This window comes from Elgaria multicarinata, chromosome 19, assembly GCF_023053635.1.
Source record: "Elgaria multicarinata webbii isolate HBS135686 ecotype San Diego chromosome 19, rElgMul1.1.pri, whole genome shotgun sequence".
NCBI classification, from domain to species: Eukaryota; Metazoa; Chordata; class Lepidosauria; order Squamata; family Anguidae; genus Elgaria; species Elgaria multicarinata.
Window position 1 is genome coordinate 13357000 of NC_086189.1, and position 25191 is coordinate 13382190.

Here is a 25191-nt window from a genome sequence, read left to right on the forward strand (position 1 = left end):
GGCCGGATTCCCCAGCCGCCTCCTTCTCCGCCTCTTCCAGGGTAGGATCTACACACATGCTTTCGGGTCGCACAGAAGGCACTTGCGTGCGCCTTCAGTACGACGTGTAGATTCCCTGTAGGTAACTGGTTCCATTGTCTCTAACAGTCAGGAAGTTTTTCCTGATGTTCAGCCGGAATCTGGCTTCCTGTAACTTGAGCCCGTGATTCCCTGTCCTGCACTCTGGGATGATCGAGAAGAGTCCTTCAAGTAATGACCCTCTGTGATTGGGAGGTCATGGAAGAGAAGTACCTGTGTGGAATAAAAGCCACCTCCGTATCTCTGTTGTTCTGACAACCACCGCACGATCGGATTGGCGTAGACTTTATTTCCTTGCAGCAGAGTGGTGAGCAAAGCGTAGGCAGTGGTTTCCACCATCCTGGCGTTGTCCTCAGAGGGAGTGGTTGGATCTATTTTCTTGGACGTTTCTTTCCAAAAGCGGTACATAGGTGGGCCCACTGCAAATAGAATGGGAACGGATAGTCAGGACAAGTCAAGGAGCTGCCCTGGGGCTGAAGGGCAGCACACTCCGGCCCACCTATCGGCTAGGGGACCAAGAGACTCTGGGAGGCTGCCTGCCCCCTTGCCTCCCAGAAGGAACTTCAAGGCAAGGAGGAGGCCAGCCTGGGCCAAGCCATTGGTTTTACTGATTGACTTTTATCTCCCCTTTTGATCTAGAAGGATCGCCAAAGCAGATGACATGCAATAATACAAGACAGCATCCTTCTAATCCTTCCTGCACGTAATATTGCCTCATCTGAATCGCCTTGAGACTTCAGAAATGAAGGGATGCGCACACACTGGCCTCTGCCATCAGCCAGAGGAGCAAAGGCCACCGGGAGGCCTGCCTTCACGGCACTGAGTTGGCGTTGCTCTGCCGCCAAACCCCGTGGTATCGCTGGTGCAGGGTGGCGGTGGATATTCCCCACTGGGAAAGGCAGCACTGGCTTTCTGGCGACTGTTAGGCTCGCTGGCCCCTCCCCCAGCTTCCGGTGACCAAAGAGAGGTCGCCTTCCACCCGGGAACACCCCTGGCACAGCATCCAAGCGAGGACAGATGGCAGAACAGCTGCACTGACTTCGCTCGGGCAGGAAACGTTGGGGTAAATCCCCGACTTTTCTGCTGCGGATCTTCAGCTCTTTGCTCCGAGGTGGGTCCAAATCGGCGGCTGCGTCATATAACCAACGCAGCACGGATCTGGAGCCACCCCGGGGCAAAGACGACATTTAGACAGCCTCTAGGGGGCTGGGCCATCGGCCTCCCTTGAAGACCATCACGGCTCTTCATGGTCTGTGGAGCTGCATTAGGGTTACCATCACTATTTTTCTGGCAGGGCCTCGTCATATACGGCAACATGATCCTCTTTGTGGTGGGAACAGCTGTACCTATCAAATTCAGCTGATACAGATGTACGGAAACTTCATCCAGTTCATTCGTAGCTTGGGGGTTCTTTTAGACCCATCATTGTCACTTGAGGCTCAGGTGACCTCAGTGGCACGGAGTGCCTTCTACAAACTCCGGTTGGTGGCCCAGCTATACCCCTATCTAGACAGGGATAACCTGGCTTCAGTTGTCTATGCTCTGGTAACCTCCAAGTTAGATTACTGCAATGCGCTCTACGTAGGGCTGCCTTTGAAGACGGTTCGGGAGCTGCAGCTCGTGCAAAATGCATGGCCAGATTGATTTCGGGAACCAGAAGGTTTGACCATATAACACCTGCTCTGGTCCACTCGCACTGGCTGCCTGTATGTTTCCGAGCCCAATTCAAGGTGCTGGTTTTGACCTATAAAGCCTTACACGGCTTGGGACCACAATACCTGACGGAATGCCTCTCCCGACGTGAATATACCCGGTCACTCCGTTCAACGTCTAAGGTCCTCCTCCGGGTGCCTACTCCGAGAGAGGCTCGGAGTGTGGCTACAAGGGAGAGGGTCTTTTCGGCGGTGGCCCCCAGACTGTGGAATGATCTCTCTGATGAGGCTCGCCTGGCACCAACGCTGCTATCTTTCTGGCGCCAGGTTAAGACTTTCCTCTTTGCCCAGGCATATGGCGGCACATCCTAATTACCCACATGTTTAGTTTTTAATTGGTTTTTAATGCTTTATGTGTGTATGTTCTGTGTTTTAGAGTTTTAAATTTTGTATACTTGTTTTTACCTCAATTTTAGAATTTCTGTAAACCGCCAAGAGAGCCCTGGCTATGGGAGCAGTATATAAGTGTAATAAATAAAATAAAATAAAATAAAATAAATAAAAATTTTCTGATAAGGACTTAACAACATTTGCAAATGTCTTCATAAATGTGACGGATAGAACTTGAGACTTAAACAATTCGAATATGGGAGGAAATGAAGCTCACAGGTTTGTCCGTTCCCTAGCAGCTTCAGGTGGGGAAAAGATCACTGATGGAGCCTTACCTTTCACGAAGGCTTCGTTCTTCAGCAAATTGTAGGCTGCACGTGCAGCGTGCTGGTTGTCCTCTGCCAGAGTTAGCGCATAAGTAACTATGGCCAAGGAGAATGTGCTTTGTGCAGATTTGAAATTCTGCAGCAAATAATTGGCAGCTTTATTTTTAGCGTTTTCAATTCTCTGTGAAGGAAAGGCAAACAAGGAATAATTTGTTCAGATTATAATTAAAGGTGTGTGTTTTTTAATCCTACCCATCCTCTAAGGAAATTAAGGTGGAAGCACACATGCTTCTTGGTTCTCTCCCGTCCCCACGCCACACATTATCACAACAACCCTGCGAAGTAGTTTAGGCTAATTCACAGCTGGGGAACCTAGCGTCGGCAGGATGAATTCAGCCTGCCGGGGCTCTCCATCAAGCCCAGGAAGCTGTCACTCAGGCCCACACCCAGCCCTGAAGACCTGATGCCTCCGATAATGGAGAGGGGTCAGGAGAGCAGCTCCTAACTGAGTTGTCCTTGAGCAAACAGTTCAGGTTAGGGTGACCCTATGCAAAGGAGGACAGGGGCTCCTGTACCTTTAACAGCTGCATAGGAAAGGGAATTTCAGCAGGTGTCCTTTGTAAGCCTGCAGCACCTGGTGACATTCCCTCTTCATCACAACAGTGAAAGCTGCAGGAGCCCTGCCCTCTTTTGTATCTCGTCAAGAGGACAGGGCTCCTGCAGCTTCAACTGTTGTAATGAAGAGGGAATTTCACCCATCATCAACTTTATTACGGTCACCAACCAGACTTTACACATACAATCGAGTCGGGCAAAATTACATACAGATTTGAAAAGTCTGCAGCAGAACCAATTCTGGAGAGACGTTATTCTCATAGCATTTAAAAAGAATTTTGCAAAAGCCTTGATTGCGTCTCCATCCTCTGTGGCCCTGAAGCACTGAAGTTCACATGGTGGAATTCCCTTTTCTAGGCAACTGTTGAAGATATAGGTTGCTCTGCTTCCCTCTCCTGATGGGAAAGGCATGGGCTAAGTGAAGACAGCTCAGAGACAGAGAGAGGAAGAATATGAGAGAGGGAAAATATGAGAGAGAGAGAGAGAGAGAGAGGAAAGTGTGTGTGAAGAAGACCACATGCTAATAGTGGCTTTGTCCGTTCTGGGCAGTGGCCCACGCTGTTGCTATATGGCTTCTGGCTCCATTTGGTCCTTGTGGTGGAAATAATTTTCCAGTTGAAAGCACTTTTAAATCCTGCTGATCACCAGTGTCGCTGGACTCTAAATGTCAACCCAAGCAGGGCACCGGCTTTGAGCCACTGTACAGACCAATACAAAAACCCCAGCTAGGGATCCCAGCAAACAGAAGAGAGCGATCCCACTCACCAGCAATGGGCATAAATGAATTGCTTTTTCAAATCCAATCAGAGCAAAGGCCGTGAGGTACAACGTATTTTCTTTCTTTTCGTTCGGCAACGTCCCCTGTGAAAGTCAGCATATATATATATATATATATATATATATATATATATAGTAATTAAGAATAGGTAAAAATATCTATCACACTCTGATCCAGAACACCTGAAGGAAACAGACTTTGGGGGGGGGGGCGGTTTGTACACCGCTTTGTACACTGATTCACTCAAAGCCCCACAGCGTGGCTGCTGAAAGGTGGAATTGAGAAAGCTAGGCGGCAGGATGGAGCGTGGGCTCTCCAACCGGGAAACACCTCAGAGTCAGTGGCCATTTGGCTTGCCAAGACATCCCCCGCCCTGCCCCACCTGCATTCCTGGGCTTCGCCAGCACTGGGATCCACCCCTAGGAACGCCCCGAAACCGAAGCCACCACAGACAGACGAAAGAAACAATGTGGTGGCATTGCAGGCCTATCCAGTGGAATTTTAAGATGTTTTAGAATCATAGAATAGTAGAGTTGGAAGGGGCCTCTAAGGCCATCGATTCCAACCCCCTGCTCAATGCAGGAATCCACCCTAAAGCATCCCTGACAGATGGCTGTCCAGCTGCCTCTTGAAGGCCTCTAGCGTGGGAGAGGCCACCACCTCCCTAGGTAACTGGTTCCATTGCCTCTAACAGTCAGGAAGTTTTTCCTGATGTCCAGCCGGAATCTGGCTTCCTGTCACTTGAGCCCATTATTCTGTCTCCTGCATTCTGGGATGATCGAGAAGAGATCCTAGCCCTCCTCTGTGTGACGACCTTTTAAGTATTTGAAGAGTGCTATCATGTCTCCCCTCATGTTTTAACAATGTATATTATGTTTTGATTCAGTATTATGTATTTTATATTTACTGTCGTTCCCCGCCTCAATCAAAATGGAGAGGCAGGTAAGAAATAAATGTATTATTATTATTATTATTATTATTATTATTATTATTATTATTGGTAAAATGACACCACAAAAAAGCACAGTTTCCGGGGCAAGAGCCCGACGTGGCTGCGAGTTCAAGGCTGCGTCATATAAACAATGCAGCACCACTGTGCAGCCACTACAGGGGAGTGTGTAACCCCTAGCTTACAGGGCAGAAGGCAAGTCCTCTGGCACACAGTTGTCTTCCAATACCTCACTACCACTCCCTGCTTCCCAGTATCTGCTGCCTGAAGCAGATGCCTCACTTTGCCTAATGATAGGGCCGGGCCTACAATGAGGCGAAGAGGCTGTTTGTGAGACGAAGTGGATCTTGCAATCTCTGTCGTATTTTTAGTAAGGTATTTAGTAAGGTTAGATAATTATTATTATTATTATTTAAGGGCCCATTTCTTACCTGCAGTTTTACTGGCCGATAAGTTGCAATCTCCCTGAAAGATCCATCCCCCATTTGACAAATGTCAATCATCCATGTCAAGGTATCACACACAGAATCCTTATTGATGGGCACATACTGGTGAACTTGTCCAAAAATCCTTAAGACGAAAGCTGTCAGCCTGCCATGTCAAACAGAGTAAAAAATTAAGGGATGGCTAGTTTTAGAATCTGTTTTTTCCCCAAAAAACTATTCATCTTCTTTATGGCTAGGTTTTTTTAAAAAAAAATCATTTGGGATCTTAGATTCTAAAAGACTGGGGGAAGCCATTTGCTTCTTGATACAGGATAATTCTGGGGATGCTGGTTGCCATAAACTTGGTTTTTTTGCGGTTTAACTGCAACCCAGCTTTTGCACTTTCTTCTTTCACCTTTGTCATAAGACTCATAAGATGATTTAAAAACTTTTTTAAAGGAGGCAAAAACTTTTTTGTTCCAGAAGGCCTTTGGCGAATAATCTGGACCTCCTTCTGTGCCAAGGACTTTTAATAATTGTCATTTTAAATGTTTTAATATTGGAACTTATTTATTTTTAATTTTTGTATGTTTGTATTTATAGGTTTTAAATGTATGTGTTTTAAATCTTGTAATGCTGCCTTGAGGCCCAGCATTGGGCAAAAGGCGGGAGACAAATATATAAAACAGCAGTGTGTGACAGACTCATGAAGACACTGTAGACACTGTAAGCTAGACTTCTCAAGACATTATAGCCTACAGCTCCCAGCATTCCTGACCGTTGGTCATGCTGGCTGGAAATGACGGGAGCTGCAGTCCAACATATGTTGGAGGGCACCAGATCGGTAAATGCTCCTGTACACTAACAGCATTTTAGGATGTCATCTGCCTCTCCCTTGAAATTCTGGTGCGGGGAGCAGGCGAACTTCAGCTTCTGTAGGAGTGCTGAAACGGAGCCTCCATTTCCTGTGCTCAACCTGTATATTTGCAAACAAGCAGAAATACTGCAAATCACCAGTAAGCCTCCAGTGGCCTCCTTCCAAAAGGAAGCCAAACCTGAGTAAGCCCTGTGCCCCTGGGACTTCTCGATGCTTGGACTAGTTCAGAGTAGTTCAAAATAAAGCTGTGAGGTGACTAACTGGGATTGGTTGATACAATCACATGTCAATGCTGGGATTGGTCGATACAATCACATGATGTCAATGCTTTGTCAGGTATGCCTATTTCCCTTCTATTTCCATTCAAAGTCTTGGTGCCCACCTTTAAAGCCCTCAATGGCTTGGGACCAGAGTATCTAAAGGAGCATTTCTGCCTTGAGGTCACCTTCAGAGGCCCTCCTCCGGGTCACATTGCCAAAGGAAATTAGGCAGGTGGCTACCAGAAAGAGGGCCTTCTCAGGAGTGGCTCCCTATTTATGGAACGCTCTACCTAAGGAGGCTTGCCTGGTGCCTACACTTATCATTTCAGCATCTTTTTTTTCTCTCTCCTAGGCATTAGAGACTTAGTTTCCACATTTTATGACTGTTCTTATATATCCTGTGTTATTTATTTTGTATTGCATTGTAGCCTTTTGGCCCATTGTTGCTGGGTGTATTAAAAATATAATAAATAAAGCAAATAAATAAATACATGAATAAGAAGCCCTTGGCAAATAATAGTAGTTAAGTTAATCCAGTTAGCACCTTACTGAAGTCAGCTTTGAGTGTAAAATTAGTGTGTATAATTGCTAAACTATGTTTCGATCAGGAATAGAATAGAATGTTTATTTCTTACCTGCCTCTCCCTCTGGATCAAGGAACAACATTAAAAACAAAATCACCATAAAATGCGTAAAACTGATTAAAAACATACAAAATTGATACAATATTAAAATAACAAGTGGACATGTTAAAAAAATATCTGGGTAGGCCTGCCGTAAGAGATCAGTCTTCCACGTAGCATCTTATCTGAACGTTTCTGAAAGTGCCTGGTTCTCCAGTGACTTCAACTCACCAGGTGCTGGGCTCTCCGTTCTTCCACATGCTGAAAGAGTGATCTTTCTGCTGGTAAGACAGGACGCTGATGATCCCTAGCAAACGCAGAAAGCCATGATTCCAGGGGTTCTCTCACATAACCTTACTCTTTTCTTTTCCGATGAGACCACATCACGCCAGTCCTTTTCCAGCTTCATTAGCTGCCAGTCCAGTTCTGGGCCCGATTCAAAGTACTGGTATTGACATTTAAAGCCCTAAACGGCTTGGGGCCAGGCTATCTGAAGGAACGCCTCCTCCCATATGTACCTGCCCGGACCCTAAGGTCATCCTCAGGGTCCTTCTCCGCAAGCCCCTGCCAAAGGAAGCGAGGCAGGTGGCTACTAGGAGCAGGGCCTTCTCTGCTGTGGCACCCCGGCTGTGGAATGAGCTCCCTAAGGAGGTTCGCTTGGCACCTACATTATATGCTTTTAGATGCCAGGTGAAGACCTTTTTATTCTCCCAGCATTTTTAACAGTCTATAAATAAATTTTAACTTGGTGTTTTAAATTCGTAATTTGCATTGCTGCTGTTTTTATCTGGTTGAGCTTTCATATTGTATTTTATATTGTTGTTTTATACGTTGAATGTTTTTAATTTTTGTGAACCGCCCAGAGAGCTCCAGCTATTGGGTGGTATAGAAATGTAATAAATAAATAAATAAATTACTCATAACGCCGTTCCAGCAGTGTGCTACCTTAGACCATGCCGTCGCTTTCCGGCCCCGAGAGCAGCCTCTCGTGTGGGTGCCTATATGCACAAGTCCGGAGACTTATAGGCAGGGCCGGCCCTACCACTGGGCAGGGTGAGGCAGCTGCCATAGGCAGCAAATGCTGCTGGCTGGTGAGTATTGGAAGAAAGAGCTGTATTGTGTGCCTAAATTAGCACGCACCCCTTAGGTGTGGTGGAGGATGGTGTCCCTACTGCCAGTGCTGAAACAAGATCCAAGTTACCAGTCTGGACATTATCTTCTCCCCCCCCCCTTTTTTTTAAAACATTTTTATACCGCCCAATAGCTGAAGCTCTCTCGGTGGTTCACAAAAATTAAAACCATAATAAAACAACCAACAGTCTAAAGACACAAATACAAAATACAATATAAAAAGCACAACCGGGATAAAACCACGCAGCAGAAATTGATATAAGATTAAAATACAGAATTAGAACAGTAAAATTTAAATTCAAGTTAAAATTAAGTGTTAAAATACTGAGAGAATAAAAAGGTCTTCAGCTAGCGACGGAAGGAGTATGGTGTAGGCGCCAGGCAGACCTCTCTGGGGAGCTCGTTCCACAGCCGGGGTGCCACAGCGGAGAAAGCCCTGCTCCTAGTAGCCACCTGCCTCCCTTCCTTTGGCAGGGGCTCACAGAGAAGGGCCCCTGTAGATGATCTTAAGGTCCGGGCAGGTACATATGGGAGGAGGCGTTCCTTCAGATAGCCTGGCCCCAAGCCGTTTAGGGTTTTGAATGTTAGTACCAACACTTTGAATCGGGTCTGGACCTGGACTGGCAGCCAATGAAGTTGTAAAAGGACTGGTGTAATGTGGTCTCGCCGACAGTCTGTACATGGTATTGTTGAGGACATCTTGTCCTTTGCCTCAGGCAGCAAAATGGCCCCTGGATATTGACTCCCCTTCCCCAGGGATACCTGTAACATACATGCCTTCCCATAACACCCATTCCTCCCCCCATTCATCATCAGGAGGAGTACTTTTGCCAGTGAATATCAGACTGATTTCCCTATTCTACAAGGTGTGCTGGTCCACAGAACCTTGGAACAGCTCAAGGCATGCTAACTTACCTTCTTTGATCCTCCTCCTCATGGTAAGTCTTGGAGTTATACTTCCCGGGCCAAGTATGTCCCAACTGTCAGTCCTTTCCAGGAAGTCATAGACATAAAACATTGGCACGATGTTCATAAGTTCAGTTTCCGCACTCCCCCTCGGGAGATTAGCAAGAAGTGTGAGCCCCTCAGGACTGACAGCTGCTTCAATCACTTCACCCAGAAGGAATCCTGTTAAAACAACAACAACAGCATACCGTTAAATCCCACCTTTGCCATCCGTTAACTTCTGCTGTTGGGCAGGTAGGGATGAGAGACAGGGCCTTTTTGGTAGTGGCACTCAAGAATGTGGAAGGCCTTCCTGGGGGAGATTCGTTGGACTAAATCATGAGCTCAAGGCCTTTGCCAACACCTGGCATCCTTGGCAGCTGGATATGCCCCAGCACTCTCGCAAAGCTTTCTGCTGATTCCTGTGCCGCGGCAGCATTTGTCAGGATTGGGCCAAAGCTCCTTGGTTTGATTTTGGACTCTGATTCAGATTCGGAGGCAGAGCTTGACGAAGCCCAGCCAAGACAGGGAACGGGGGTGGAAATTCCCCACCACTATCCAGGAGTCAGGGAGGAAATGTCCCAGGGGTTTATTGAACAGGAAGCCCAGGTTCAGAGGTCATCTTCCTCCCTTCCCGTGGGAACTCAGCCTTTGTCATAGGGGGAGGGAGCACCAGAACTAAGAGAGTTCAGCGCACATTGAACTGAATCTGGTTTTCTTCTGAGCACACATGTAAAGGAATGTGCTGTGAATGTCCTCTTTGATATTTTTATCTGTTTTATTGCAACTTGTAAGTGCTTTGATTTCTGCTGATAGAGAAGAGGGATTAAATTCTATACACATTAAATGATATATACACATTGAGCAGGGGGTTGGACTAGATGGCCTTGTAGGCCCCTTCCAACTCTGCTATTCTATGATTCTATGATTCTAAATTAATAAATGGTGTGAAAGCTGATTTTCCCATCATATTTAGAGGTAAAACTCAGGAAAAAAATTTAAAAAACCCAGCATGCTCCATTTTTTACCTTTTACACTCACAGCCCTGTACAGTTTTGTCTTCGGGACAATATTTGTTGGCGTCCTGTGACGGAAGTCGTGTTGTCGTTTTACGGTGCCTGTCATTGACAATACATGTGAAAGACAATCATGCGAGTCAGGTCAGAACATCAATAATAATAATAATAATAATAATAATAATAATAATAATAATAATTTATTTCTTACCCGCCTCTCCACTTGGATCGAGGCAGGGAACAACAATGAATATAAAACACATTAAAAACTGATTAAAAACATAACATACATGATTAAAACCATCCTTAAAACATCCTAAAAACATTCTAAAATTTCAGTGGGTAGGCCTGCAGGAATAGATCTTTCATTCTAGTTATACTGATGCCACCTTGAGAAGATTTTAGAGTTCATCCCCGACTGGAGCTGTAAGGAACACGCGGCCTTCCAGATGTTGCTGGAGTTACAGCCACCAGCATCCCAGATCATTGGCCATGCTGGCTGGGGCTGATGGGATCTGAAGTCCACCAACATCTAGAGGACCAGACCTTCCCCATCTCAGCTGTACTGAAATTAAGGCTGAACTAATATACTGTTTTACCAGGGAGTAAGGCTCGCTGAACCTCAATGGGAACTACTTCTGAGTAGATATAGGATTGTGCTGTAAGCCTAACAACAACAACAACAATATATTTATTTATTTGTTACCTGCCTCTCTCTCTGGATCGAGGCGGGGTACAACATAAATGCAAACACCATAAAATACATATAATTAAAACATTTAAAACTAATACATTATTAAAAGCAGCACATTATTAAAAGGCATCTTAAAATTCAACTGGGTAGGCCTGCCGGAAGAGATCAGTCTTTATGGCTTTCTTAAAATCCAGAAGACTGATAAATTGATGAATCTCTCCCGGCAGGTCATTCCATAATCTGGGAGCGGCAGAGGAGAAGGTCCTCTGGGTAATACCTGTCAGCCTAGTTTTGGCTGGCTAAAAGAAATTCTTCCCAGAGGACCTGAGTGTGCGGGGCGGATTGTACGGAAGAAGGCGATCCCGCAGGTAGCCTGGACCCAAACCATGTAGGGCTTTAAAGGTGATAACCAACACTTTATACTTTGCCCAGAAACTAATTGGCAGCCAGTGAAGAGATTTTAAAAGTGGTGTAATGTGGTCACCCCTAGGTGTACCGGTGACTAGCCTATTTTAAAACTGGTGTAATGTGGTCACCCCTAGATGTACTGGTGGCCAGATGCAAAACAGGGCCCCGGCACCTTTAGTAGTAAGGTATATTTTTCCTCTATTTATGCACATCTCATCTCTGTCCCTGAACAAAGGTAAGAGTCACATTTGCAAGTCCAACTCCTTTGGGCTCTGCTCCCCCTACCTACTTCTGGAATATGGGCCATGATAAGTTCTAACTGAGATAATGTAGACTTTCAGCGTTTTTAGATCCCCCATTTGGTTTCTTTTTCCTAGATGTTGAACTTGGCATTTATCCCTATTAAATTTCATTCTGTTGTTTTCAGCCCAGCACTCCAGCCTATCAAGGTCTATTAGCTATCCCACCCAATTTTGTGACATCTGCAAATTTGATAAGTATTCCCTGCACCCCCTTTAAAAAAAAAACAACTTGCCGTACCATAAACACCTTGTGGATCCAGAGTGTGACCTTCATGGATTTCCTCTCGAATGCCTTCAGGCTAAAACGAAGGAACGGGGAGATAAAACTCTTGCATATTGATTATTTTTCTAAATATGCAATGATAATCAAAAAGTTTCATCATTGTACACGCACACACTCACACCATCCACTTTATTTGGGGATTATAGGCCCTGCTGGCAACCACTTACTTTTAACTGAACCAACAGAACAAAACACAAAATTATAACAAACAACGTTATGTGCAAGCCAAGTGCCCGGAATTAATGAAGTTTGCCTTTAGTGATGGAATGTGTCATTGCAGGCTTTAACCGCATGAACACATTTACATTAATTAAAATCAATTAATGTGCTTTAGAAACAAAATAACCCCAAGGTGAACATCCCTAGGGTTCCCTTAGTATGCATGCTAAGTTTCAGGAGTCTAGGGGCCCTTCCACATGCCGTACTGAAGGCGCATGCATGCGCCCCAAGTACGACCCCAAAACGATAGTGTGCACTACAGCCAGAAGAGACGGAGGAGGCGGCGGCTGGGGAATCTGGGCGCGTCCTTGCCGCCACCGCCGCCTCCCCGCCGGCCTCCTGCTGCCTGGGTAAGAGCGACCCGGGTCGGCTTCTGCCTCCGCCGAGCTCTCTGACCCGGGTCACTCTTACCCCGGCAGCAGGAGGCCGGCGGGGAGGCGGCGGCGGCAAGGACGCGCCCAGATTCCCCAGCCGCCGCTGCCTCCGTCTCTTCTGGCTGTAGTGCACACTATCGTTTTGGGGTCGTACTTGGGGCGCATGCATGCGCCTTCAGTACGGCATGTGGAAGGGCCCTAGGTGTCATGGACAGACAGAAACCCTTTTTATTATTATAAATAAGCACAGCTGTGCTAGAACAAGCTAAGGGCCCATTTTGTCCAGTGTTGCTGCTTCCCACATAAATGCCTGAACATGATGGCAATAGCCCTATTGCTGCCCAATAAACGACAATCAGAGATATAGTGCCTCTCAACATGGAAGGTCCATTTAGCCATCATGGTTTATAGCCACAGGCAAAGCAAACCTCCTGCATGAATTTACCTATCCCCCATTTTCAAGCTGCGTAAGCTAGTGCCCATCACTGCATCCTCTGGTGGTGACCTCTACAAGGCCATGGCTACTAGTCTTTATGGCTATATGCTACCTCCAGTATTCGAGGCAGTAAGCCTGTGTGCACCAGTTGCTGGGGAACATGGGCGGGAAGGTGCTGTTGCAGCATGTCCTGCTTGTCCATCCCTGGCTGATGGCTGCTTGGCCACTGTGTGAACAGAGTGCTGGACTAGATGGACCTTTGGTCTGATCCAGCATGGCACTTCTTATGTTCTTATGTGTTGTGCAAAGGAGTTCTTTCTTTCGTCTGTCCTGAATCTACTATCCGTCAGTTCCTTTGGATGACCACCCAACCCGCCCACTCAAGTTCTAACATTATTCAAGAGAAAACAACATAATTTTAAACATCCTTATTGACTTTGGCTTGGGGAAAGGGCTTTTAAGAGCGGGGGCTCAGTCTTACCACAACTCTTAAGGTTTTCACGAGGATTTCAGGGACGAAACCAGTTTTCAGCGTGAAGTTGATGGTGTGGACATCTATTTCCAGAGGAAGAATCTTAAATTTTACTAAGGCAGTGGAAAAGCCTTGGAGTTCTTTGGGACGGACACATCTGGTGTTTTGTACGCCGTGCTGGTTGGTGGTGGCATCACCAAACAGGCAGATTCCTTTGCTCACACTGACGGTCGCACAAAACTAAAGGTGCACCAGAAAGGATTAAGAGACTGTTTCGTCAGCTGGCTCAATAACATGTGACAAGCATCAATAAAAACATTTGACATTGCCTGCAATTTCTGTCTGACGCGACCAGTCAAAATGATTTATAGACTCAGTGAAATCAATTGGATTTGTTAGTCATAAGTAACTTAAGTCCCATCGATTTTAATCAATGTGGTCCAAGTATGAGTGGCAGCACTATGCAGAAAATTCCCTAAGACTAAAATCCCCAAGGACCCACTCAGAGCCAGGCATTTTGGTCTGGCGAGCTTTCGGTTGAGTTATGCCGGCTGATTCCTTTGGCTGTACAACTCGGTGGAGAAGTTAAGGGGTGTAAAAGAACACGTTTGCATACGTGAATCAGGACATATTGAAGATCTTGTACATTATATCTTCTGCTGTCTGTTATATAATTTGCCGAGGGCTAAATTTATTCAGATGATTTTAAAATTAGACGGCTGTTGGCTGATGTGGACAAATTCATCAGCCATAGGATAGAACTTTATTTGCGCTAGCCGCAAGAAAGATAAGCAAGAGCAGTCTTTCTAAACCATATCACTGCAGAGTCCTAGAAGGAATGTTTTAAATCCTGATCATTTTATTGTATTCTTTATTGTATCAAGTGTTTTCCTGTTTTATACATGTGTGCTTTGTGTTTGTATTGTGATGGCCACTGGCTATAAACAATAAAAACTTAAGAGAGTTAAGGGGTGGGGAGAATGGTGTGGCAAGAAGGGGGGGTGCAATAGGGGAAGGGGATGCAACACGATAAAGGGGAGGAGGCACAATGCATTAAAGGGAAAGGAAAGCAGGTGGAGGGGCACCACGTGACAACGCATGTGCTCTCTTGCCTCAGGCGGTAGGAGAGCTTGCACTGGGGTTGAAAGAATTGGTTTTCCCTTAGTCATATTTACAGCCAAAGAGATGTACCCTGATCATAGAGGCTTTGTAATTGTAAACCGTTCCTCGCAATTCAATTTCTTCTCCGCGGACTACAGAGTAAGGAATATGCACGTTTATGAAGACCTCTTTTACAACCTCCACTTGAAGCGCATCAGCAACACAGATACCTGCGTGAAAACAAGCGAAGAAACAAGCAATTAGCATCACAAGGAAATAGCATTTGCTAATGACGTTCTTTAAACTAACGGCGCTTTTTGGAAACACAGGGCACAGAAAGGAAACACTGGCAAATTCTGAGCTCAGACTTGTAGGGAATCTACACGTCGTTGTGAGGGCGCTTACATGCGCCCCCAGAACGACCGTGTAGACCGAGAAAGAAGAGACGGAGGAAGAGGCGGAGGAGGAGGCGGCTAGGGAACCGGCCGCATCCTTGCCGCCGCCGCCGCCGCCTCTCCGCCGGCCTCCTGCTGCCGGGCTAAGAGCCACCTGGGTCAGAGAGCTCGGCTTCCGCTTCCGCCGAGCTCTCCGATCTGGATGGCTCTTAGCTTGGCAGCAGGAGGCCGGCGGGTTGGCGGCGGCGGCGGCAAGGACGCGGCCGGTTCCCCAGCCACCGCCTCCTCCGCCTCTTCCTCCGTCTCTTCTTTCTTGGTCTACACAGTCGTTCTGGGGGCGCACTGGGGGAGCATGTAAGCGCCCTCACAACGACGTGTAGATTCCCTCTTGGCCTGTGGTGAGGGCAGGGGGCAGAGTGTATGTAGTGTCCACTTCTTATGGGCTCCAGCCAAAGAATGCTTCAGGAATTTGACTGTTGCAAATTTCTGTATGAGTTATCCTGATCTGCACCTCTTGGAACTTGTCTATATGGCTTGTTTACCCCGACTGAAATGCGCATATTCACGTTTCAGGACACATGACGCAGCCGTAAACCCCAGCTGTCTCAATTTTTATACAGAGTTCTACTTGCAAACTAAAGCAACAATATGGATCAAGACATTGTTACATACCTTCATCTGAAATGCTAACACCTTGTATTTCCCAACTGGAGAGAGAATCAGGCAGGGTCACAGGAAGAGTCTTTAACCTGAACTCATTTAAAAAATAATAATGAAACAGCTGATTTACTAGTTTCACTGTCATTACCAGTGGGTTTTCAACACAAAGTTTAAACATAAGAGAGGTGATTTAGATATCTTCAATACTGTGGCTGCTTTCATACCACTTTTGATTTCCTCCATCATGTGGTCAGGGTGGATTGGGTGACATATACACCATCAGGGGACAGAGCAAAGCGTGGCCCATAACCATATAATTCACCCTAATCAAGGAGCAGAGAAATACTCTTACCCAGAATGCAATGGGAGAAACAAGGGCGAAGAGGAGGAGACAAACCATGCTGCTGAAGGTGACATTTAAACTGAGCCTCAAAAAGAACTGGATCAAATAGTGGGGGCTATTGCTCAGTGTGATTGACAACGCGATTTGCATGCAGGAGGTCCCAGGTTCGAGGAAGCAAGGTACTGGGGACTGAGATAACGGTGTTGTTCCAGCAACTATCAGGCCTCAACTGAGGGTTTATATAGTCAAGTCTCCCAGCCCATACCTAGATAGAGCTGAAAGCTGATAGTACTGGCTGTAGAGTCTTCCTACTTCTGAGATCTTGACTATAGAGTAGATTTTTATTTTTGATGAGTCTGGTGGTAGCCAAGTCTCCAAGTAGTGCCCTGTGCCTTTAGCTTCTGGAGCTGGCAGGCACTAGGACTGAATGGACGTTTGGCTTCCTCCTCTGACCCCAAAGGGGAGGTACAGTCCTCAGGACCCACAGCTGTTGAAAAGCCCAGTGTAGGGGAAATTGCTTGCAAAAAATGTCTGATATACCCGGTCACTACGTTCAACATCTAAGGTCCTCCTCCGGGTGCCTACTCCGAGAGAGGCTCGGAGTGTGGCAACGAGGGACAGGGCCTTTTCGGTGGTGGCCCCAGACTGTGGAATGATCTTCCTGATGAGGCTCGCCTGGCGCCAACGCTGCTATCTTTCGGGCGCCAGGTTAAGACTTTCCTCTTTGCCCAGGCATATGGCGGCACATCCTAATTACCCACATGTTTAGTTTTTAATCGGTTTTTAATGCTTTATGTATGTATGTTCTGTGTTTTAGAGTTTTAAATTTTGTATACTTGTTTTTACCTCAATTTTAGAATTTCTGTAAACCGCCCAGAGAGCCCTGGCTATGGGAGCGGTATATAAGTGTAATAAATAAATAAATAAAATAAATAAATAAATGCCATTGTACATGTTATTTTCCTCTAATAGTCTCCTTTCTGTAAGCACCTTTTTGATCGAGTTGCTCTGCAAAATTCAGAGAAGTGTAAAAACCCAAAGGTTTGCATTCCAGATCATGTATTAGACAAGGAGTGTGAATTAAAATGCAAACCAAATACTCTCTCTTCCATTCCAACCCTCATATGAGATTGTTTCCAGATTGATGGTTAGATATCCTCTTGAATGTTTTTCTCAAGGGAACCAACATCGTTACTACTGAGCAGGTGGCAGAAAGTTTAAATGTTATCTCTCTCAGAACTGTTAGGGTTGCCTCTTCGTAGCTTATCACTTCTTTCTCTCATATAATTGGGCTTTATTGAAACTGTGATTCCTTGTTTATATGGGGGGGGGGAGAGGAGGGAGAGAACAAAATAATAAACATCATTAAAGCAACATTACCTAGGCTGACCCTATGAAAAGGAGGACAGGGATCCTGCATCTTTAACAGTTGCACAGAAAAGGGGATTTCAGCAGGTGTCATTTGTATGCATGCAGCACCTGGTGAAAGTCCCTCTTCATCACAACAGTTAAAGCTGCAGGAGCTATATTAGAGGGACCAGATATGAAAGAGAGCAGGGCTCCTGCAGCTTTAACCGTTGTGATGAAGAGGGACTTTCACCAGGTGCTGAATGCGTACAACAGGACAAATGCAACAAAAAGGTGATAACCTTAACCTAACACAATATAAATGAAAGCAAAGAAGTTAAGGAAACAGGTTTAAAAAAAGGCAATTTTATAAACTAAAATATAATGTTAAAGTAACATACACAGAGCATTTCACATGTACAATAATACAACAAAACAATCAAAATGCAAGACAGAAAATGCTCAGTAGACTTAATCAATTTGGCCAGATGCGTTTTGACTCTTGGTCTTCCTCAATGGCCAGTGTGCCAAGCTGATTAGTACCATGGGCTAATTTTTCTCAGGACTGACTTAAAAGTTCCAAACAATATAGGTAATCAGATGTCACTTCCCACAATATACAGTATAATTCCAAATATTCAAAGGAAGCCCATAGAAGGTATTCTAAACAGCCATTGCTCGCAAGCACAATAATGCTGGTATCTTGCTGGGCCGGATCTACACTACTGCTTTAAAGCGCTTTATAACAGTTTTATAGCGCTTTAAAGCGCTTTATAACTGTTATAAAGCACTTTAAAGCAGTAGTGTAGATCCAGCCCTGGTGTGTTAGACCTCTTAGATCCTAAGACACATTTGAAGTCAACATTATAGAGTGTTGTACAGAGTACTATACCTGGGAACTGGGTGGACCTCCCAAAGCCAACTTTCGGGAAAATAGCTTCGGACTTCTGGCTCCAAATCCAAAACAGCAGCAAAAGCTGAAAAAGATTTTTTAAGGCGGAATCCCAAGAGATTAGGCACGTCAGCCAGACCGGAGGTGCTAAGGTTAGTCCTGGGAACTCAAAGATTAATTTTCATCTAAAATGGATTCTAGGATGTTGTGCAGTCATAACCATTCAAAACTTCAAGTACAATGCTATAGAAACAAAAGAGAAGATGGAGAGCCATGCTGAAGTAGGCCAACGGTCTCTTCCTATATATACCTGCCCGAGACTTGAGATCTGTTGGAGGAGCCCTCCTCCATGTCCCACCAATGCGAGACATACGCCATGGTGGGACATGGGAGGGCCTTCCCTGTTGTGGCACCCTGGCTGTGGAATGCCCTCCCCTTGGAGGATCGACTGATGCTGACACTGGTCCCATTTCAGTGCCAAATTAAGACATGGCTTTTTAACAAAGCCTTTGATGGCTAAATTCACCAGATTTGCACATTGTTTAGCTGTTTTAATTGTTTTAGCTTGATTCATGGTTTAATTTGTTTTTAGCTGTGTATATTGATTGTTTTATGCTGTTTGTATGATTTTATCTGAGATCCCAGTGATATAGGGCGGGATACAAATGTTTTACTAAATAAATAGTCCAGTATTCTGTTTTCTAAGTGGCCAACCCAATAGCACAGTGGAAAACCCACAAGCTGGGCATGAGTGCAGTGGCGCAACAGCCTGCTGTTTTTGTGTGGAGACTGGCACAGGCGCTATGTGGCTAGCAGCCTCCTGCAGAACTTTGAAAGTTTTTGCCCATTCGCAGGACAGTCAGCACAGTTGTCAAGAATGCCATCTGCACCAAAGGAACCCAAGGCAGCATACATAATCCTCCTCCTCCCCTGCATTCTATCCTCACAACAACAACCCTGTGAGGTGGGTTGGGCTGAGAGTCTGTGACTGGCCCAAAGTCACCCAGTGGGTTTCCATGGCCGAGTGGGGACTAGAACCTGGATCTCCCGACTCCCAGTCCAACACTTTAGCCACTACACACTTTTCAAGTGCAATTGTTCAGCTTGTACTGGCAGACTCAAATCGTTTATTATTTACATCTATGTAATCCTCCTCCCATATGTACCTGCCCGGACCCTAAGGTCATCCTCAGGGGTCCTTCTCCGTGAGCCCCTGCCAAAGGAAGTGAGGCAGGTGGCTACCAGGAGCAGGACCTTCTCTGCTGTGGCACCCCAGCTGTGGAATGAGCTCCCTAAGGAGGTTCGCTTGGCACCGACATTATATGCTTTCAGACGCCAGGTGAAGACCTTTTTATTCTCCCAGCATTTTAACAGTCTATAAATAAATTTTAACTTGGTGTTTTAAATTCGTAATTTTGCATTGCTGCTGTTTTTATCTGGTTGAGCTTTTATATTGTATTTTATATTATGGTTTTATACTGTTGTTTTATACTTTGAATGTTTTTAATTTTTGTGAACCGCCCAGAGAGCTCCGGCTATTGGGCGGTATAGAAATAAATAAATAAATAAATAATACGTGCTTTAAAATCCGACATCAAGGGTGAGGAACCTTTTTCCCCCCCATTGATGGCTGCAGTGACCAAAGCCTGCAGTGAGCAGGGTTGAAGTCAAAAGTCGGTGGGCTCCCCACCCCGTCTTTCTCTCCTTTCTCTACTCCCCCCACCCAACAGACTATCTGAAGAGGGGCTGATGGCTCTTGCTGGAGCTCTGAACTCTTCTCTTGCAGGGGGATTTTGCAGTTAGGATTGCCCACCCAAAAACAGCGACACATTCCAACCGGTACTATATGTCAACTTACCTTGAGAGCATTACCTGACAGCTTGAAGACGTGAAAATGATATGGTGATAAACCTTGGAGGGTTCCACTCTAAATGTATAGCCGTGGCTCCTTTTGTGAACCACTTTGCGTCCTACTGACAAAGAACTATCGAAACAGAACTTGTACCGGACTACTGTTTATTATATTAGACGCTTTATGAAATTATCTATTAGACGCATATTTATGAGATCATTGATTCTTGTCATGAATGTTTAATGGATGCCAACTTATTGCAGGCTTCATTATGAATGTTTGATGAACGTCTTGTAAATGTTTTCTATATGCCTGTCTTTTGTACATTTGTGATACCTTTTGAATTATTCGTCTATAAAACTTTCTTAGTACCTTTGTGGTTGAGTGTTATCACTCATATTGTACTATTGTCAATTTCAACCACAGCCTTCTATTTTACTTTAACTTACCTTGTCTTGCCAGCAATAAAACTTTGTGCGTCTCATTACGGCGCAGGTCCGTCGCATAGTTACAACACATGACAAAGGCCCGCTTGCACCTTTCGCCCGCCTTCACGCGACTGAGTCTTTGAGCGCAGGTCTCCGTGATGGGATACAGTGCTGCTCCGGACCTACAGCACTTCTGAACCTCTGGATGTTGAAACTTGGACGCTGAAATGACCGTAATGTTAGAGCCGTTGTTTTCTTAGGGCACGATAGCAATTAGGGCCAGCTCTACATTTTGGGGGAGGTGACGTCGGTGGACCCCCTTTTACGAGTGGACTCACCGCTGCTACTGCTGCCCATTTGCTTGCCCTTTTCCTCTGGGGCGAACCCATGCGATTGCCCAGAAGGGGAATTTAAGGTGAGTGGAAGGTGCTGCTCCATCACCTCGCTCTTGACACGGCTTGCTTGCTCAGAGAGGGGGAGGTGAACAGGAGCAAGAGCGAGGAGGAGGAGGGCCAGGAGGTTCTAGGGAGTGGCAGTGGGCCTCTGCAGGGCGTGGACCTTAGCCAGTACCCAACGATGGCGACTCCTGCGGTAACCCCATTAGATATAGCTGAACCAACCACGGAAGGAAATTGTGTCCACAGTAGGAGGACAAACCAGATGGGAGAAAGACAGAACTTTTATCATAATAGATAGGTGGCCGAGAAAGCATAAGAACATCAGAAGAGCCATGCTGGATCAGACCAAGGGTCCATCTAGTCCAGCACTCTGTTCGCACAGTGGCCAACTAGCTATCAGCCAGGGACGAACAAGCACGACAAGGTGCAACAGCATCCTCCCACCCATGTTCCCCAGCAACTGGTGCACACAGGGTTACTGCCTCGAATACTGGAGATAGTACGTAATGAGCAAATTTGCCTTAAAGGCCCTGGCTCATTGGAGAGGCAAGAAAGAGACTAGGCCAGCCCTGTGCTGTGCTATTATTATTATTATTATTATTATTATTATTATTATTATTATTTATGTATTTATATAGCACCATCAATGTACATGGTGCTGTACAGAGTAAAACAGTAAATAGCAAGGCCCTGCCGCATAGGCTTACATTCTAATAAAATCATAATAAAACAATAAGGAGGGGAAGAGAATGCAAACAGGCACAGGGTAGGGTAAACAGGCACTGGGCATTTTATTAAACTTACATAGGAATGTATGAAGCTGCATAACACCAAGCCTTTAATGACCCCAGAACTAGCTACTCCTAGGGTGACCATATTGAAAAGGAGGACAGGGCTCCTGTATCTTTAACAGTTGTACTAAAAAGGGAATTACAGCAGGTGCCATTTGCATGCCTGCAGCACCTGGGGAAATTCCCTCTTCATCACAACAGATAAAGCTGCAGGAGCCCTGCCCTCTTGTGTATCTGGTCACGCTAGTATAGCCAGATACAAAAGAGGGAAGGGCTGATGACATTTTTCCCACTCCTGCAGAGGATGAACAGGACATACACTGAATAAATAAATATCCCACGAATAAAACATTGAGGCTGTAATCATATACTTCTTACCAAGGAGAAATCCCCACTGAACTCAATGGGACTTACTTCTGAATAGACATGTATAGGGTTATGCTGTAAAAAGAACACCCTGAAGTCTTAATATACCTCCCATAGATCTCTTGCATTTTCCCTTTTTCGGCACATATGAATGCTATCAAAAAACAACAAGAAAACGGCATGAGGTCTACCTAGGTTTTCAATTTGACTGCTGATGGTGGACCGTGATGATCTTAAGATAGCATGACAAGCTTCATCTGTTGAAACAAATAAAGTAAAACAAACTGGTGACAACGACAAGATTTTAACTTTCTGTCGGTGAAATGAAACGCCTTCCTCTATCTGTTTCATCACATGCTGATTTTCAGAAACAGACTTATTTATTTATTAAATTTATATACCGCCCCATAGCCAAAGCTCTTTGGGCGGTTTACAAAAGATTGACACACTGCTTTTCAACTATAAAATAATATCCAAATTGGGCTATAAGATACAAGATAAAACCATCAAAACACAATAATACAATGTAATTAAAAATTATAGCAGCAAAAGCAGTCTTAAATCATATAAATTCGCAGGAAAGATACAATAAAAAGAGCAATCACTCACTGAAAGCCTTAGAGAAATAATATTAATATTAACAATAACAATGAGGAGGAGGGGAAAGGAGGAAGAGGAGGAGGAGGAGAGAGACGGAACCCTGCATTGCCTGGATTACCCCTGAACTGCATTTCAGGCGTACTTTTTCTGTGGGCCCGTTCAGAAGACTCCTTAAACCATGGCTTTAACCATGGTGAATAAGGCTTTTTGCTTTATTCACCATGGTTAAAGCCATGGTTTAAGGTGTCTTCTGAATGGGGCCTGTGTCTTCTACGTTTTTCGGAGAACAGCTTCTGAAAAAAATAACCTAAAGATAGCTTATGTGGGAAGGGGGAGTAGGATTTTTTTGTAGGTAGGAGGTTACTCCATAGAATCCCCCAAACTTGCCCCAAAATATTGACTGGGCAATGCTTCAGCTCAGCCTCTTTATGATACCTATACAAATTAAATCCCAACCCAACAGCCACGATTTAGGGTGATACTGACTTTGGGGGCAACACTGATGCTTTTGCACTTAAAAGGTGAGAGAGAGAAAGGCACCTGCTGCTTCTGAGTCAACGGTCAAAATTTAGCAGTGCCACCTTTCGGAGGGCGCCCGTTCTCCCGTTCATGGCTAAAAGTTAAGAGCGAGGCACCTGCTTCTTTTGAGTCGTCAACATTGGCATTGGTCAGAAAGGTGAGCCCGGCCATTCGGAACACATCCACGTTGTTTTGTCCTCCACCGGCGCCACACCCAAGGTCATTATTTTCCAATTTCAGAAGAGCCTGTTGTGCACGGGGTAGGAGGAAGCAAAAATGCAAGGGAAAAAACTAATTTTAGTGTGAGACACAGTACATTCAGCTTAACACCTCCAGCTTTAATAAAGCCAAGAATCCGAGATCCGACATGTCATCTTTTATGATTCCTACGATCTTAAGAATTCACGTTGTGAGCTAATCTAGAATTTGAATGAAGACGAATTGTACTGAAATATCTCTGTTGTATTATTCTTCCCCTCCCATCAATGTTTATAGATTGTAATTTTATTATCATACTCTTCCAGCCAAAACGGTGGCGATTTTGGATAGAAACAAGGTGCGTGGAGAGTACCCATCATTAGTAAGTGGAATTGTGCTTCCAGAAGCCTCCCAGATGCACGGTTCCACTTGTAAACAAGGTGAATGCATCCCACTCACCTCGTTTCAATTTTGGCCGCCGCTACAGCAAATTCAACAGTGGGGTGCAATTCCTAATGGGTTCCGTGGAGGGCAGTGCAGCACCCAATCCCCAGACGATGCCCACCTCTGGGGCAAGCCCACATAGGCTCCTACCAGAAGGAACTTTACCCAGTGCCACCAGTTCAAACCTGGAGATGGCTGTAAAGGTTTTCCTACACCTTTATTGGAAATAACAGCACAAGCCAAAGGTCCTAATTTGTCATAGATGGCTTTTGCCTGTATTCTATTTTGTGTACCGGACCAAATGAAGTTACTCAAAGATATCATGATGGTTAGTCTGAATAAGTATGCTGTGACTACATAACAGCACGCCAATATTTTTTGTTGGTTTGTTTTCCTTTTGGACTCAACGTAACTTTTTCCATGGGTTTCTTCTTGGTTTCTGTAACTCCATAAATGGCCTTGTCCATAGAAGACAACGCAACAAGAGAGTCAAACTGGGTTTCCATGGAAAGTGAAATGACATCTCCTGGTTTATAAGTGCTTCTTCTTCTCACCAGTTGAACCTGAATAGGGGGAAAGGGAAAAATTAATCCAGGAAATCCACTCGTTTCAGCGGGATTCAAGCATGTGCCGAGCCTTGTGTCCATATTCTTTTCTAATGGATGGAGAAAGGGCATTACTCACCTCAAGGCTGTTCCCACATTTCTGTTCTACGTTTAACCAGATTGAATCTGCTACCAGCTCAGCAGCTCCCTCTCCTGTGACTATGTAGTAGACAAGGACGCGGGCGGAAGGAACCATTTCCTTAGTTAGCTGAAACTGCAGACCTTGATAATTGGTGTCTTTGACCCTACTTTGAGTCCCGTAGTTTATAATTTTCCCTTTGGATAAGATCTAAACAAAAGGAGGAAAGGATCTTGGTTTAAAAACTAATAGCATGTAATTCATCGGAGGATCAAACAGAAAGGGCATTGTGGCCCAACACACAATGTGGACTGGATTACTTCTTATGGCTCAACCCGTTGATTCAGTCCACCCATGACACACAAGCCATGTTTAATATATATAAGGTTCCAGAACGCACACAACTACTCGAACCACTAGTGGAGAAGGATGATTAACAAGAAACCCATTTATTATTATACAAAAATTACAAAAAAGCTGATGTATCCCATAGTTGTTAGACAATAGTGGTGTTGAGTACTATAATACAATAAACCAATAATTGGAATGCTATTCCTACTATAAGACAATACAAGACTATAATATAGCCCAATAAAGACACACTAACACATTTTAGTCTATTAGACACATTTGGCAATACATCAGTACATAAACATATGTTCACGGATATATTATAAATAAGGTTTGTTCTTATTATATTTTATTCTTTCCAGTGTTGTAAGTTGTTGACAGGATTTTGCAGCTGCTTTCCACGTTTTTCTTCAGATCATAAACAGACCGGCCACCTTCAATTGGAGGGGTTTTCTCCCCCGCAAGAAAGTTTTTTGAGGATGAATATCCTATAATTGACGGTTTAACCTGATATGGCGTTTGTTCCAAGGAAGCTTGAGCAGCAAAAACGGGAAGTTTATTGCAAAATC

At 44.9% G+C, this 25191-nt stretch overlaps 1 protein-coding gene across 1 annotated transcript in view; it reads right to left on the reverse strand.

Annotated features, from left to right (window-relative positions):
* The window catches only part of C5 (complement C5), a 69684-nt gene that overhangs the window by 21872 nt on the left and 22621 nt on the right, over positions 1 to 25191 (reverse strand). Inside the window, exons 13-29 of the mRNA XM_063144843.1 lie at positions 24272 to 24481; positions 24001 to 24150; positions 23062 to 23191; positions 22018 to 22083; positions 20293 to 20493; positions 17992 to 18076; positions 15422 to 15498; positions 14445 to 14584; positions 13263 to 13493; positions 11708 to 11768; positions 10078 to 10167; positions 9020 to 9232; positions 7205 to 7280; positions 5220 to 5379; positions 3827 to 3922; positions 2456 to 2627; positions 292 to 497 (exon numbers count right to left, since the gene is read on the reverse strand). Of these exons, the coding sequence (XP_063000913.1) occupies positions 292 to 497; positions 2456 to 2627; positions 3827 to 3922; positions 5220 to 5379; positions 7205 to 7280; positions 9020 to 9232; positions 10078 to 10167; positions 11708 to 11768; positions 13263 to 13493; positions 14445 to 14584; positions 15422 to 15498; positions 17992 to 18076; positions 20293 to 20493; positions 22018 to 22083; positions 23062 to 23191; positions 24001 to 24150; positions 24272 to 24481 (2364 nt within the window). The remainder of the gene's footprint in view (positions 1 to 291; positions 498 to 2455; positions 2628 to 3826; positions 3923 to 5219; positions 5380 to 7204; positions 7281 to 9019; positions 9233 to 10077; positions 10168 to 11707; positions 11769 to 13262; positions 13494 to 14444; positions 14585 to 15421; positions 15499 to 17991; positions 18077 to 20292; positions 20494 to 22017; positions 22084 to 23061; positions 23192 to 24000; positions 24151 to 24271; positions 24482 to 25191) is intronic.